Source organism: Lithobates pipiens, unplaced genomic scaffold (assembly GCF_037356315.1).
Source record: "Lithobates pipiens isolate NorthernLeopardFrog02 unplaced genomic scaffold, aLitPip1_a1.2 Scaffold_3, whole genome shotgun sequence".
NCBI classification, from domain to species: domain Eukaryota; kingdom Metazoa; phylum Chordata; class Amphibia; order Anura; family Ranidae; genus Lithobates; species Lithobates pipiens.
Genome location: NW_027507790.1, coordinates 148,093,715 through 148,109,004, shown reverse-complemented (window position 1 = coordinate 148,109,004; position 15,290 = coordinate 148,093,715). Strand labels below are relative to the sequence as shown.

Sequence of the window (15,290 nt, the reverse complement as noted above, 5' to 3'; positions counted from 1 at the left end):
AATTATTATTATTTTTTGATGTCATAATGTAGAGAATACGATTTCCTGTAATTTGAGCCCAGTCTTGCCACACAGAGTTAATCCATCTCTGAGCAATCGTCTTTTATTGTTCAGAGAAATCTTGACAAAGTCTCTAAAACTTTGTCAAAACCTCTACATAACTCATGCACTAGCCTGGGACAGGCACATCCTGTGTAAAACGTTGACAATTCACATCCCCTCCCCTCCCCTCCAGCTCTCTCATCATGGGGTGCGATCGTCCTGTATGCTGCAGTGAACAGCGAGAAGAATATATACAGACAAGTGATTTAGGGAGCTGTATGTAGTCAGAGGTGGGCAGAGTAGAACATCCAGTGATCTGATTGTTATAGTGCAGTGTGTGTCTGGGGTCACCTGATCACAGTTGCAACATTCCTTTCCATCACCAGGACTTGTTATGTGGGGGAGGGGTGGATTTCTCACTTTTTATAATGACACCCAGTAAGGCTGAATGAGCTTGGGGCCAGTTCACACCAGTGTGCTGTACGAGATTGCATGTGATTCCCACCGCACTGCAGTACAAATCACATGCGATGTCCGTGCAATGCGATTTCAGCCATACACATAGTATGGCTGATATCGCACCGCGCTCTGACCAAACTTGCACAGGACCCTTTTTTTGGTCCGCACCAGAATCGCATGGGTGTTCACACCTATGCGATCCGAATCATGTCCTGTCAGTTCACAGTGCTATATGCGAGCTGAAATGGGGGTGTCGTTAACGTTGTATGACACTCCCCAGCAGTTCGCATATGGCAGTGTGAACTGCCGTGCGAGTCGGATGCGATGTGGGAATCCGCAGTGAATTCGCATTCTGGTGCGGACCAAAAAATTTTTAATTTTTTTAATTATTTTTTTTAGAATTTATTTTTGTACTATTCTAGCAATGATGGGAGGGTGGGGTTTTATTTTTTAAATATATTTTTTCACAGTGCTTTTGGCAAAGGGGGTGGTCGGTGTCAGTGGGGCAGTGGGCGGGGTCAGTGGGGCAGTGTCAGTAGGGCAGTGGGTGGTGTCAGTGGACGGTGTCAGGGGGGCAGTAATCGGTGTCAGTAGACGTGTCAGGGGGGCAGTAGACGTGTCAGTGGGGCAGTGGACGGTGTCAGTGGGGCAGTGGACGGTGTCAGTGGGGCAGTGGACGGTGTCAGTGGGGCAGTGGACGGTGTCAGTGGGGCAGTGGACGGTGTCAGTGGGGCAGTGGACGGTGTCAGTGGGGCAGTGGACGGTGTCAGTGGGGCAGTGGACGGTGTCAGTGGGGCAGTGGACGGTGTCAGAGGGGCAGTGGACGGTGTCAGTGGGGCAGTGGACGGTGTCAGTGGGGCAGTGGTCGGTGTCAGTGGGGCAGTGGTCGGTGTCAGTGGGGCAGTGGTCGGTGTCAGTGGGGCAGTGGTCGGTGTCAGTGGGGCAGTGGTCGGTGTCAGTGGGGCAGTGGTCGGTGCCAGTGGGGCAGTGGTCGGTGCCAGTGGGGCAGTGGTCAGTGCCAGTGGGGCAGTGGTCAGTGCCAGTGGGGCAGTGGTCAGTGCCAGTGGGGCAGTGGTCAGTTGTTGCTTTTTTTTACAATTTTATCAGCCCTGTTGTGGGCTTTGGTGACATATCAGGGGTCTAAATAGAGACCCCTGACATCTCCCATTTGAGAGAGAGAAAGGACAGAGGGTACAGATTCCCCAGTCCTTTCCCTGCACAGAAGATGAATGGAGGGGAGATAGCGGCTCCTCTCCATTCATACACTGAGCAGAGTAACACACAGGTTACTCTGCTCAGTTATCACAGGACACAGAGCGTTCGTTACGGTTTTCTGACCATTCAGAAAAGAAAAGGGGCCGGTAATTGACATATCGGCCCCTTTCTCCGCTCTCCATCCTGACAGGTTCCCCCGTGCGCCCCCACCCCCCCTCGCAGCCTGCGGGAGAGGAGAGGAGAGGGAAGCCGGCTACGGGGGACGAGGGGGGGGGGGGGCGGAGGAGGAAGACAGGGGGATGTGTACACAAGATGGAGAGGGACGAGGGGGGATGTTGTGGACACACGGAGAGGGACGAGGGGGGCGAAGGACAGTGGGGGATGATCGGTGCGATGGGACAGCTGTGAGCACCGATCCCCCCCCTGCATGGCTTTTCAGGTGAAAGTCGCGGGAGGGAGTGAAACAGATAATGAAAAGCCATGCAGGAGGGATTGGTGCTCACAGCTGTCCCATCGCACCGATCCTCACCCACTGTCACTGGACATTGTGTAGATGTGACAGGGGGCCATGAGTGCGCTCTGCTTTTACCCAGAACGCACTCTGCCTCTCCTGCACGCTCTGGCCAAGGGGAGTGTAGAGGTGGGCGGGGAGTCTGACATGACTCTGCCCACCGAGCGCGGAACAACAGACCCGCCCACTGAATCTGGACTTTTTTGGGGTTTCAAACAACTAAAGGGGGGACATTTGACAGATAAGTATACATGCAGGAGGCATGTACATCCTTATAGATCACCACTATGGCAGTAGTTTAGAACCGATGAGAGTGGGTTGCTTTTACAAACGAGAGACCTGCTGAAAAAACCTAGATGCTCGACTATCTCGGTCTTCCTTACTTCCTAATTACTAACCTGGAACAAACATGTACTGCAGATCAGGAAAGCTGCAACACCTGACCTTTCAAATACAAAAGCTACGGATTTAGCATGACAGCCATTGAACTGGTGATTTCAGGGTACAGTAATGGCAGTCTACATACAGTACTCCTCTAAGCTAACTGTTGAAGCACAGTGATGAGAACTTGGCCAGCCTTTAAAGATCTATTAGGTTTAAGAAACAATGGTTTTGAGTTTCAACAAAAACTTTGAGAGAGCCGAATACAGGGATGTTACTCACCGTGACCCCTTCGTGCAGAACTGGAGAAGTCCCTGGAGTAGAATGGCCAACGGGCATGACGTCATCTTCAAGGCTTCACTAGTGGCCTCTTGCACAAGAGCCGGCCAGCGAGTGTCAGGAATCTTTGCCTGAATTAAGCAATATTTCACGGAAAATGTTCAAAGTACATTACTTATTGATTTTCTTCAACACAAAATCACTTAAAATCAATGTAGACAGAAAAACTGAAACTAGCTGCATGAATAAAGAGAGGAAAATGCACTTGCTGCCAACTCAGGGATTTTTCTTTAATTCTTAAGTTTTACTGCATTCAGGGAACCCCACTGGTATCTCACTAATGTCAAGTGAGCTAATTATATATATATATAATATAAATATAATATATATTAATTGGCCTAAATGCAAAAAAAAAAAAAAAAAAAAAAAAAGCATTAAAGATTTGCATGGCTGATTCATATTTTATGCTTAAAGATTTGCATGGCTGATTCATATTTTATGCTACTTCAATCAGGGAAGCTAAGCATATCATGTGAGCATTTCTTAGAGCAGACTGCATGCAAATATAGCATGTCTAAGAACGCACCGCTCTTCCAGACTGACATAACCCATGAAGTCATTTTAATATTCGTACAACTCCTCCCAAAAGGCAGCCCACTGGTTGCATCAGGGCTACGGGCTCTTGAGAGGAGTACTGTGATGTTTTTGGGAAGCTATGTACAGTGCCCTGTTGAACCCTCCCACCAGCCATGATGTGCCTGCATTACAGAGAGAAGCACACAGACCCATTTATATCACTGGATTCAAAATTAGCTATGTCATTTAAAACAAAAGGTTATTTTAAAATGCCATTAGCATGTTAATGATGGGGGAATAAGTAGATTAAACAACACAAGTTTAGGCAACAAGAGGCTGGTTTACAAGTATTGCGCGCCCCCAAATCTTTTTTAACTTTAGTATATTGCTGTTAGCACTTAACAGGTCACCTGGGTGTGATCTGCTACCAAGCTCAGGCGACCCATAAATACCATCAGTCTTTTTTTTTACCGACACATCTAGGACATAAAATTATGTGAATAAAGCCACTCAACCTAAATAAAAGGCGATTTTTCAATTAATATCCCATGAACTAAAAACATTAATCCATGCTAGAGGAATTGTTCTTTCAAAGACTGTTTCACGCACAACACGAAAATGTAGATTATGGTTTAATCTGGTAAAAACAGTAACTTCTTTTAGCAGGATTCAAAAAAGGAGAGCATTTTCCCACTCCTGTATACTGCACTGTACTGATCTGCACAAAGACCTATCATTTAGTAAAGATCATACATGGCCTTTTTTTCCTATTGCCTTTAAGGAACAAAGGATCACTGCTGAACCAACGGATATTGGTACCATGGGTGGCCCTGAATGATTGAATGAATGACATGTATAGTGCTGCAAATGCGAACTGAGTTGTCCCACTTCTTAGAAGAGGTGGGTCTTGAGTTTTTTTTCTGAAGACCCGATGGTTTTGTTCCATGCGGATGCTAGTGGGTAGAGCGTTCCATAGCTGTGGTCTTTGGACTGCGAATCTTTATTCTCCCTTTGATTTGTAGCGGGACTTGGGCCCTGTCAGCAGCCAGCTGTTTGGCAGTTGGTTGGGTTTTTTAAATTATGATACAAGGATAATTATTAGAACACTTAAACTTAGTTTTACCCAGGTAGGGTCAAGTTCCTATTTAGTATTACAAATTTTATTTCTCATATAAAAAGGAATCAAAATAACAAAAAATGTAGAAAATACTGCATAGGCCTCATCATGAAAAACAGAACAGAAAGCAATGCTGGAAAGAGAAAAACTGATGCCCGACACATACCATACAAACTCTCAGTGCGAGAAGTGCTAATCGCAGCAGACTTGAGAGCTTCCCACTGAAGTTCCCTTGCTGTGATGCCAACTGAAGACTTTTCCTGTAGCACATCTCAGCATCCATCATCATTCCCTGAGACTGGTACATGTCAGCCAACCACTGAAACAAGAGCAAGGCACATTATCACTTCAGATGTTCAGTGCTAAAAAGACAAAGAGTGCCCACATAACGCTAATCTCATTACAGCCGACCACTAAACAGTCTAAAATAAAAACGTGCACTTTGTTTTTAATAGTATCCCACTTTACTGGTCATTTGAAATATTATTGTACAACCACACATGCTAAATGTTCTGTATTATAAGTGGTACAGAGATTTTATGATGAGGTGTGCAATGTCAAACTAATAGTGGCCCTTTTTTTTTTTAATTGTACTTTAATTACATATGAAAAATGATTGCATGTAAAAAATTGAAATACATTATATATAAATAATACACATATACATACACACGTGTAAGCTTTCAGAGCAATCTCTAATAAAGAACATGAGTCACAATCTTTCACTACGTATAGAACTATAATACTATTGATTCATGACGTTGGTACAAACTCTAAATAAAGATGTAAAGTTAGCCTTGTACAACAGCTGTGCAATACCTATGTGGGCTGAAGAATGAGTCACTAAGAGCAAACCTTTTTCAACTGCCTAAATTGTATAATTTTTTTGAAATACCAAGGCCACTTTCTGTGGGGGCTGACTGTGAGCATCATAATAGTGGAACGTCACAGAAATAATTATTGAAGTGAGTCTCTGGTCAGGCTATGGACATTAAAACATTCACAGACTCCCCTCTGCAGCTGTGTGCACTGTTGAACGATTCATCCTCAAATATCACAGCACTGTACATGTTCCCTCTCCTAGCAGTGATCCATCCTTTTAGTCATCTAAATCTAATCTATAAACACAGAGCAAGTGCTCTTCAGCTGTAAATTTTGAGGATGAATTGCTCCGCAATGAAAGTGATTCTGTCAAATAAGCAAAATGTTTTAAACCTTGGAATGAAATTCAGCAGCGTGAGTGGTAGGAGAGGCAAGTATTCAATCCCTTTATTACAGAAATGGGCTTGGTTGAGAGTATTTGATTATGTGATAGCATTCCTTTAAGGTTTAATCCCTGCTGTAAAGATTGGAAGTGGAGCCCAATGGGAGCCTCGCTGTCAAAACTTCAACGTACACAGAAAAGGAACATATATTCACCAACGTGACATCACATACTGCCCACTATGGGAAGTACACTGCATATTAGTGAGGTTCTATGAGACATTGTAACTGCTTTTTTCTTCAACTGTAAGGGAATGCAAGAAAGTATAGTTCTTACAGCTCAGCACACTAAGGCTCCATTCACACTTGTATGACTTTGGATTGGTGCTAATAGGAAGTGAATTGTTGTCCCTCTGCAACATCAGACCCAATGCTGCATGTAAAAAATTTAAGTATAACTTTCATGCAACTTTTGAGGATAAGTCTGTGGCACTCAAGTTGCATGAACGTCGGACCAAAGTAGCGCTTTAACTACTTTGAAGTCACTGCGACTTTTAAGTCTCACATATATGAATGGTTATCATTGGAATACATGGGATATTTTTTTCTCATTTCATTGTTTTCATAGAACTACAGGCTTTAAAAAAAGTTAGGTAAATATGAAATTTCAATGTAAAGCAGAACGTTTGTGACAATTTAAAGTATATGCACATCAGATACTTTTCTAATACATGATAAATTTGTTTTGTTTTGTTTTTTTAAGCCTTAGTTACTATTTTAATAACTTCAATTATTCAAATTAAAGTCACTTATTTTTATTAACCACCATAGCAAATTATTATACTGCAACTTACCAATTCTTAGATGTGGTGGCTGCATTCATTTTCTTTTTTAGGCTTTATTCCCTTTGTCCAGACAAATAAGCAGTTAGAAGGTTCTGAGACAAGCCATTTACACTGACAGTTATCTTTCTTTCAACTAAAGGTTGAAGGAAAGAAAATGCCTTGATTCTCCCATCAACAGTCAGTGCTGATGGGGAATCCCTTCTGCTGCATTTTTGACAGGCTGGTTGTACTGAAGTTGATCAATAAATATACTTCATTACAGTCAGCCTGCCCATAGCTGGATCAAAATTTGGTCAGTTCCTGCAGAACCGGCCAGTTTGTTAATGCAGTTTATATAAATCTGAAAGTTCAGTTAGAGGTAGTCATTTACTAGAAAATCGGATTGTATGGTGTCCATATAATCTTCTTTAGATTAACAAAGACAAATGAAATAATACGACAAACCTAAAACAATCCAATCAACCTGTATCCAATCAGGGAGAATCCTGCACTGAGGGCTGGACTGGCCTATGAGGATAGCGTAAAATTTCCTGGTAGGCCACCTGCCCTGGGGCTGCTTTGAGCTGTGGCTGCAGCGCCGCCCAAGGCCAATCCTGGGCGGGTGCACCTGTGCACCAAAGCTCAACTGGCAGGGTCCTCCACTCTCTCAGTGTGATGTGTATCATAGGAGCCGGAATAGGAGGCGCAACTTTGTTACAGTGGCCGCCCAGGCAATTCAAATCCAAGCTCCGTGACACAGTGGGAGATTACCGCTCTGTGTGATCCAGGAACTGGTCGGCTGCATGTGATGGGCACTGCTAGGCTACATTGATCTTGTATCATGTCCGCAGCCCACATATCCTGTAGTATGACCGCAGGCGCCAACATCTCCTGTACCATGTCCGCAGCGGCCGACATCTTCTGTACCATGTCTGCATCCTCCGACATCTCCTGTACCATGTCTGCAGCCTCTAACCATCTCTTATCACGTCTGCAAGTCTCTAAGGGGGAGTCTGGAGATGAGTCAAGAGTGGGAGAGCCGCTGGGATGGGGGTCATGGGAGAAGTCAGATGTAGGCGGACTGTGAAGAGGAGACTATGGGATAAAACCAGAGCTGACTGAACCCTGCATAGTGCACCTGAGGGGAGGTCAGTGACAGTGCTTGCAGGCCGGTCTGGGGGGAGGGGTCATTTATGTAACGGGGGAGTGAATACAATAGTGTAAGGGGGTATCAATTTAAAGGTGTCCCCTTTATATCAGTACCCCCCCCCCCCCCCCCAAACCTTAGTGTATTTTTTATTGAGAAAAGTGGTTCCTGGGGTCCACCTTGACAATTGCTATTAGGGTTTTATATATGTGTGTGTGTGTATTCATGTCTGTCTTATATATATATAATACACTCTTCAAATGTGCTTTAAAATGCATGTTTTTCCCTTTTATGAACAATAAAATAATGACGTTATGCTATTGGGCTGGTATATTAATGCTATGGGGCTGGAATTAAATTATTTCCAGGGCTGGTTTTTATTCCCAGTCCAGCCCTGCCTGCACTACACAGTTGGTAGATTTAAAGGAGACTATGCAATCAGACTGCATAGTGCAGGGCTAGCTTAACTCTACCCTCTTCCCAGATTGACAATGCTACTGTTCAAAGATGTCCCAGCTGCTACTTCATAGAGTACAGCCACTCTAAAGCAGGTTATACACTATCACGCTTGTTTGTTTTTTTAACAAAAAAAAAAACCTGACAGATCCCCACATCAACAAAAGGGATGTGAATGCAGGGATCTCTCCTGCTGTTCTGTATCACAATGCACAGATTGGTGTTGTAGCTATTGGCTGCTGGCACTGATCAAACGTAGGTTTACCAGCATGACTGTTAAACAAAAGTCGGTCATTAGACTGGCTTCTGTTGAACAGATAAGAGGTACACAGAGACAGAAATGCAGCCGCATCCTACTAAACCAGTGAGTTTTCGGTCTGTGAATACCTAGTTTTAGACAAGAAGTGTGTTACTTGCTGGATCTCCGCAATGCAACCACCACATCTAAGAATTGGTAAGCTGGTAATACATTTTTGTTTTGGGGTTTATTACCACTTTACATTTTGGGATGAGTGGGGAAGTGTTAAAACACCCGTCAGCTTTGAGTTGTTATCTTTATTCCCGCTTGGTGAATCATTTCACTAATGCCTTACTAATTCCTCTTTTTTTTTGTTCCATTTTTGTGAGAGGACATGAAGGGAAATATTCCTATGGGACACAGACAGGCCAGCTTTCCTTAGTGTCTACCCTCTTCTAGGCAGGACATGAACAGACATTATGCTGTCCGTAAATGATCCGATAATGACATTGCTAAAAAGAACAATGTCATTATCAGATGTCGAAAAAGCCTGTCTGCAAATTTTGCTCAGCCACTGGCTATGGTCAGATGTTTACATTTTCAAAACATATTTGGCCTTGCTAGCACATATAAAGGAAGTAGATTACTGGAAAATTGAGTGAACATAAACACATCCAATTTTACAATTTATGGCACAATATAGAAGTGCAGTTTCCAGAACAAATAGCAGAACAAAACACTGCAGCCACCTGCTGGACACAAACAGACTTACATGCCAGGAAGACTGGGAATTGGCATTGGACATCACCGTTTTCTTTAGTTCTTCCAGAACAGGTTCGGAGAAGGGTGCATGGGATTGAATGAGCTGCTTGTACTGAACTTGTCTTAACAGCAGGAATAATGGTGGCTTCTCTGGACAGCTCTTTATTCCCTATTAGAAAACAGCATTAGATAGGCAGGAAAGTCTACTGAAATTCTGACAATATTCTTATGATTAGAATTAATCAGTAATAAAATTGTAATCTTACTTTAAAGAAGACACAAATAAATCTAGACATTAAAAGCCCTAGTTAGGATAAGGCGCATGCACATGTAGGCATTCAGTGTACACCGCAAGATCTCATCATATATTGCCATGCCTGGGAGTCACAGGTGTTGGAATACATCCACGTCCAGCAGCCCGCTCAAGTCAGCGACAAGCTCTCAGATGCACCAACTTTACACCAGCAGTCACACATTTTCGAGTGGTTACATGTGTACAGGCACAGATGTTAGTGTCCAGGGCCACTGAGCCTGTACAGGCTGTGGCTGTACGTCATTGTCAATGACTCCCGGGTACATTATATGCCCAAGTGCTTCCATGTACACAAGCTCATAAGCATCATCAGTAAATTAATGTAATCTTGGATATGTATAGTTGCTATTACTTTTAAGGCTTTATTTAGACAGGTGTTGACACCTGTCTTGTGTACATGCTGCGTTTGTTATTGCACCTGCATTTGCCCAAGGCTGTGTTCAGGCAGCCTATAGAGGTGGATGTAGATGATGCAGTGGCTGCATGGACACATCCGTATGTCAAAATGTGACATGCATACAAGAATGGGTGCACAAGCGTGCACCTGCTCCTGCATGCATGTCAAATTTTGACAAGCAGCAGCTGTGGGGCATCCACCTTTATAGAATGTCTGTGTGCAGCCTAGTGGATGAAGCTACCCGTCTGAATAAAACCCTATAAATGTAAGCTACAGAGTCACCAGCAATAAGTGTTACAAGTTCCTTCAAAGCTGGAGATCGAATTTTGCTAACCAAAAGGAAGAGGAAAGTTCTAGAGTTATTTCCAGTTACTGTACACAGAAGCAGGACACCGTTGTATACATGCCTCCTTTACTGTTGCAGGCATAAAACTGTACAGAAAACTATTTATTCTTCCATCAACTGCAAAATACACAAGAAACTGACTTTTTACCTTTACATGCCAATTACTCAATTATGCATATTGTCTGGAATTGTTATTTAGGGATCAGTCACACTATGTGTAGTAATTGGCATTACCTTTGGAGTTGGGGAATGAAGAGACGGGCCGTTGATTCTGCTCCTGGGCAAACAGGAAGTGTGGTGTGTCCTGAGACAATCGGGTCTCAGGAACTGCTTCCTGATTGGCCGAGAGGAGAATCACAAGTGGGTGAGTGTCCCTTTTTTAAGTCAATTAGAGCCTCAGGCTCTAATCACATGCTTAAAAAAAAACATTGAAATCTATGCGTCCGGCATGTAGATTAGAGGGCCGTTTTGCATGGATGGGGGGGCGGCGCCCATGCACCCTGCATAAGCGACAGCCACTGCCTGCAACTATTCGTTTCTGAAACTGTGCTCATCATTGGCAACCTACATATTCCTCTCATAAAAGATTAACTTCAATGTGAGCAGCCCAGCAGCTCAGAAGCAATCTGTTATTTCTTTCTCCAGGTTTACAAAATGGGTTCTGTGCTGTAGGCACAGTCTGCCTTGGAAACTAATTGGAATGCCTTTTGAGCCTGAAACTAATTGGAAAGCCTTCTGAGCCAAGCAAAAACATGCATGGTCACCTATGAGCTGCATGGCTGTTTGGTGGAGTTATGAGTGAGTCCTACACCCAGCTATCAAACCAAGACAAGTACAAGTGAAATGGAAGACCTCTTTAATTCAAGATAGTCATATAGAAGTTAATATAAACTTAAACATAAAGTTTACCTTTACCTTAGTACACAAAACCTCAGCCTCTGAAAGTTTATCTTGATCCTTCAATGAAGAAATGGCTTGGCACAAGGACCAGGTCTCCAAGGACTGTGCATAATTAGTTGCAAGCTGCGTCATTGCTTTAGCTTAACAAAGAAATATATATGGCGTTAGGTGACGCATAATAATACAAGGAATCAATGAGAATAAAAAAAAAACTTAAGAAAAAAAAAAAGTTTCCAGAAGGATTAGTCATTGCAAGCTTTTGAATAACTGCAATTTATATCCAGCAGCCTCTATTCTATTGCATTAGGTACTCATGCATCAAATGTCTGAAGATACAGACATACAATGAATTTCAACAATACTGGCTATTTTCTTAAAAGTTGAAGGTAGATGTAGAAGGTAATATGCCCATACATTAAAAACGGTTGTATAGATAGTTTGTAAAGACTTGCCATGGTTTCTGCTACCAACCTTTAGTTATTGACTTATTCCTCCCTTAAAGATACCCTTGTCACCGCACTGTTCAATTCAATAAAATTCTTCCCATATGATTATATGTGCACTTTATGCTTGTTATTTATGTGTAAAAGCCTCTTTTGTGTAGATGTCCGAAAGCTCAGATACTTTCGATGGGTAGTGCCATCCTGGATGTGATGTCAGCAGCCCCAGAAGATTCAGCGCTGTCATTAAAGTGACACTCTATATTGTTTCCCTCACCGCCTCCCTAGGTGGGTACATAAAAATGTTTTGAAACAAAACAAAAAATAATCCTGCGCTAAGTGCCAAAAGCGAGCAGGCCGAGACTCCTGTAGGCCTAGTACGAAGTTGGAGAAGAAGGCCCATTGCGTCTACATTTCCTGCTGAGGTGACCCCACCGGGATCTCTTGTGCACTTCTAATGTCCTGGGACAGCAATTTCGTCCAGCCTGGCGCACTCCACTCTCGCTTTACACAATCCGCGGCTGCCATCAGACATTTCCTCTGCATTCTCATAATAATAGTGCTCATAATAATAGTGCATGTCCCTTATCCAGAACCTCAACTCCTTTGAAGCTTGGAAACCGGATATTTATGGTCAGATTGAGTGGTACTGGGGAGCAGTAGGGCGCTTTATGATCTCTTTGGGGGATCAAAGTGTTTGGTAAAGAGCCTACTTTACTTTTGGGTTGAGTGGTCTGATGGCACCCTTTTTTCTCGTGACACTATGTTGTATGTTCATCTCACCTAAGAAGCTGGCTACGTTTTGGGACTTTTTTCTTTATAAATTTGGACTATATTCTTTTTTTTTTTTTTTCACTTTATAATGAGTACATCCCATTCACATCGATGATCAACTGCACATTAAAGATGAACTTCTCAACTGTGGATTTTCACTTTTATGCATTATTGTTATTAGAATTAATTTATTCATTAAAGATATATAGACATTTTTAAAAGGGGCAGAGGAAAATGTTATGTTCGGAGGGGGAGGGCAGAGGAGCTGGGCCAGTACAGACAGTAATTAGAAACTCCCAGAAGAGGAGAGAGATCTATGCTAGAGAACTGGCTCTCGCTCAAAAAATCATAATTGCTAGCAACTTTAAAGTCAATAAAAAATCCTCCATGGAAAGGAAAAACATCTGTAAGTAAGCATTTGAAATACTTGATGAATCTGTGCTTTTACCTGAAATTGTCTTTAGCTGGTGAAAGGGTCTCTTTAGGCTTGAACAGTACATTTCTTTCAATGGAAAAACACGTGGAAAATACGTTCCTCAAGGCTATGTTTTTTTTAATGTATTTATTTTGTTTTTAACGTTTTTATTGTTTTCATAAGTTTAAATAACAGATGTGCCATATATCATATGTGGAAATACAATATTTGATGGAATAGAAAATAATAGAAATTAAAGAGGGATTCCACCTACAAAAAAATTATTAAAAGCCAGCAGCTATAAATACTACAGCTGCTGACTTTTAATAAATAGACACTCACCTGTCCCAGGGTCCAGCGATGTCGGCAGCCAAGGCCGATCGATTGCTTGGCTCTCGGCTGCTGCCACCATTCTCGGTGAGGGAATCAGGAAGTGAAGCGTTGTGGCTTCACTTCCCGGTTCCCTACTGCGCATGCGCGAGTCGCGCAGCGCAAAGGGAATGGTCTATTGCAGACACAGCTCCTCTCTTAGCCATTGGGACGTCCCCAAGCAGTGCCTAACCAGGGGTGGGAAAACAGCATAGAAAACGTCATCCACCATGGCAAGTGGGAACTAGTGAAACTTTACCCACAAAAAACTGTGTGTGAAGGAATCCACCACAAACCAGGGTACCCTAAACAGGAGTGACTACCCACAACCGCACCAAAACTGCAGAATGTAATGCAACCGCGCATTAACTTTACGGTACTGTGTTTTTATTGAAAAAAATAAAATATATTGCATATTCAATTCCAACTATACAGCCGCATACAAAACTTTGCTGCAAAAACAGGCATCAGCCCATGCACTGACGTCTACTTTGTAGAACTTGGTAAATGTGTGGACAGACGACCAGGTTGCCGCTTTACAGGCTTGAGCGACAGACGCTTGATGTCGGAAGGCCCAAGACGTTTCAATTGCCCTTGTGGAGTGGGCCGTGACCGGAAAGGGGGGCACTTGCCCCTTCAAGGCGTAGGCTTGTACTACAATCTGTCTGATCCACCTGGAAATGGTGGCCGACGAGAACGCCATGCCTTTCTTTGGACCAGCCACTGAAACAAACAGTGAGTCTTACTTCCGAAAGGGAGAAGTGGCAAATACACCTTTAGAACTTGAACCACGTCCAGAGCGTGAAGAGCCACTTCCTTAGGGTGTTTTGGCTTAGGACACAGAGATGGCAACACAATGTCCTCATTGATATGAAAAGCCGAAACCACTTTTGGCAGAAAAATCGGTTTCGGCCGCAACAGCACATTATCCTTATGGACAACTAGATAAGGCGACTTGAGCGACAAGGCCGGTAGTTCCGAAACCCTCATAGCCGATGTGATGGCTACTAGAAAGACCACTTTCTGGGAAAGGGTCAACAGGGGAATCTCCCTGATATTTTCAAATGGCGGTTTTTGAAGCGCCGATAACACCAGGTTCAGATCCCACGGGGGTAATGTTGGACACATTGGCGGGACTACACGTCGTACCCTCTCAACAAAGGTACTCACTAAAGAGTGAGACGCCAGGGGTAGCTGAAAAAAAGACAGCCAAGGCTGATATTTGCCCTTTAATGGTGCTTAACGCCAATTTCTGGTCTACTCCTTGCTGAAGAAACAGCAGGATCCTGGATATAGCAAAAGAGCGCGGATGCCACCCTTTCTCCTCACACATGGAGATGTAAGCCCTCCAGGTGCGATGATATATCTTCCGGGAAGAAGATTTCCAAGCCCTCAGCATAGTTGGGATCACCGGTTCCTCAACACCTGGCTCTCAATAGTCATGCCGTTAAAGCCAGCGATGGTAAAGCAGGATGGAGAATCGGACCTTGAGACAGAAGGTCCTCCCGTAACGGCAGTCGCCAAGGGATGTCTGCCACCAGGCGTACTAGGTCTGCGTACCAAGGCCGCTGAGGCCAATCTGGGGTGACCAGAATTACTGGGATCCCCTCTCCTCTGTGGAGCAGACGTGGTAACAGTTTCAGTGGAGGAAAAGCGTAGATCAGCTGGTACTGATCCCACGGAGCCACCAGCGGGTCTGACGTGTCTGCCCAAGGATCTCTTGTCCTGGACACAAATCTCAGCACCTTCCAATTGAGACAAGAGGCCAGAAGATCGACGTCTGGTGTGCCCCACCGCCAACACAGTAGCCCGAATACCTCCGGATGCAACGTCCATTCTACTGGGTCCAGCATCTGGTGACCAGATGGTCCGCCTGCCAGTTCTCCACTCCCAGGATATAAATGGCCGACAGGGTCGGTACGTTTTGCTCTGCCCAACAAAGTATGCGAGCGACCTCCCGTGCGGCGGCCGAGCTTCTTGTTCCCCCTTGATGATTGACGTATACCACAGCCGTGGCGTTGTCTGACTGGATCCTGATCGGACGCCCCTGTAGTCTCATCGACCATGTGGAGAGGCATAGCCTGATCACTCTTAGATCGAGCAGATTGATCGGCAACTTGGATTCT

The 15,290-nt window shown here is 43.9% G+C and overlaps 1 protein-coding gene across 5 annotated transcripts in view; it reads right to left on the bottom strand.

Annotated features, from left to right (window-relative positions):
• SKIC3 (SKI3 subunit of superkiller complex) overlaps nt 1–15,290 on the bottom strand; it is a 204,780-nt gene that overhangs the window by 26,623 nt on the left and 162,867 nt on the right. For all 5 annotated transcript variants that reach the window (XM_077462372.1, XM_077462378.1, XM_077462373.1 and 2 more), the window contains exons 36-39: nt 11,182–11,306; nt 9,221–9,379; nt 4,747–4,899; nt 2,891–3,018 (exon numbers count right to left, since the gene is read on the bottom strand). In XM_077462372.1, coding sequence (XP_077318498.1) covers nt 2,891–3,018; nt 4,747–4,899; nt 9,221–9,379; nt 11,182–11,306 — 565 coding nt within the window. The remainder of the gene's footprint in view (nt 1–2,890; nt 3,019–4,746; nt 4,900–9,220; nt 9,380–11,181; nt 11,307–15,290) is intronic.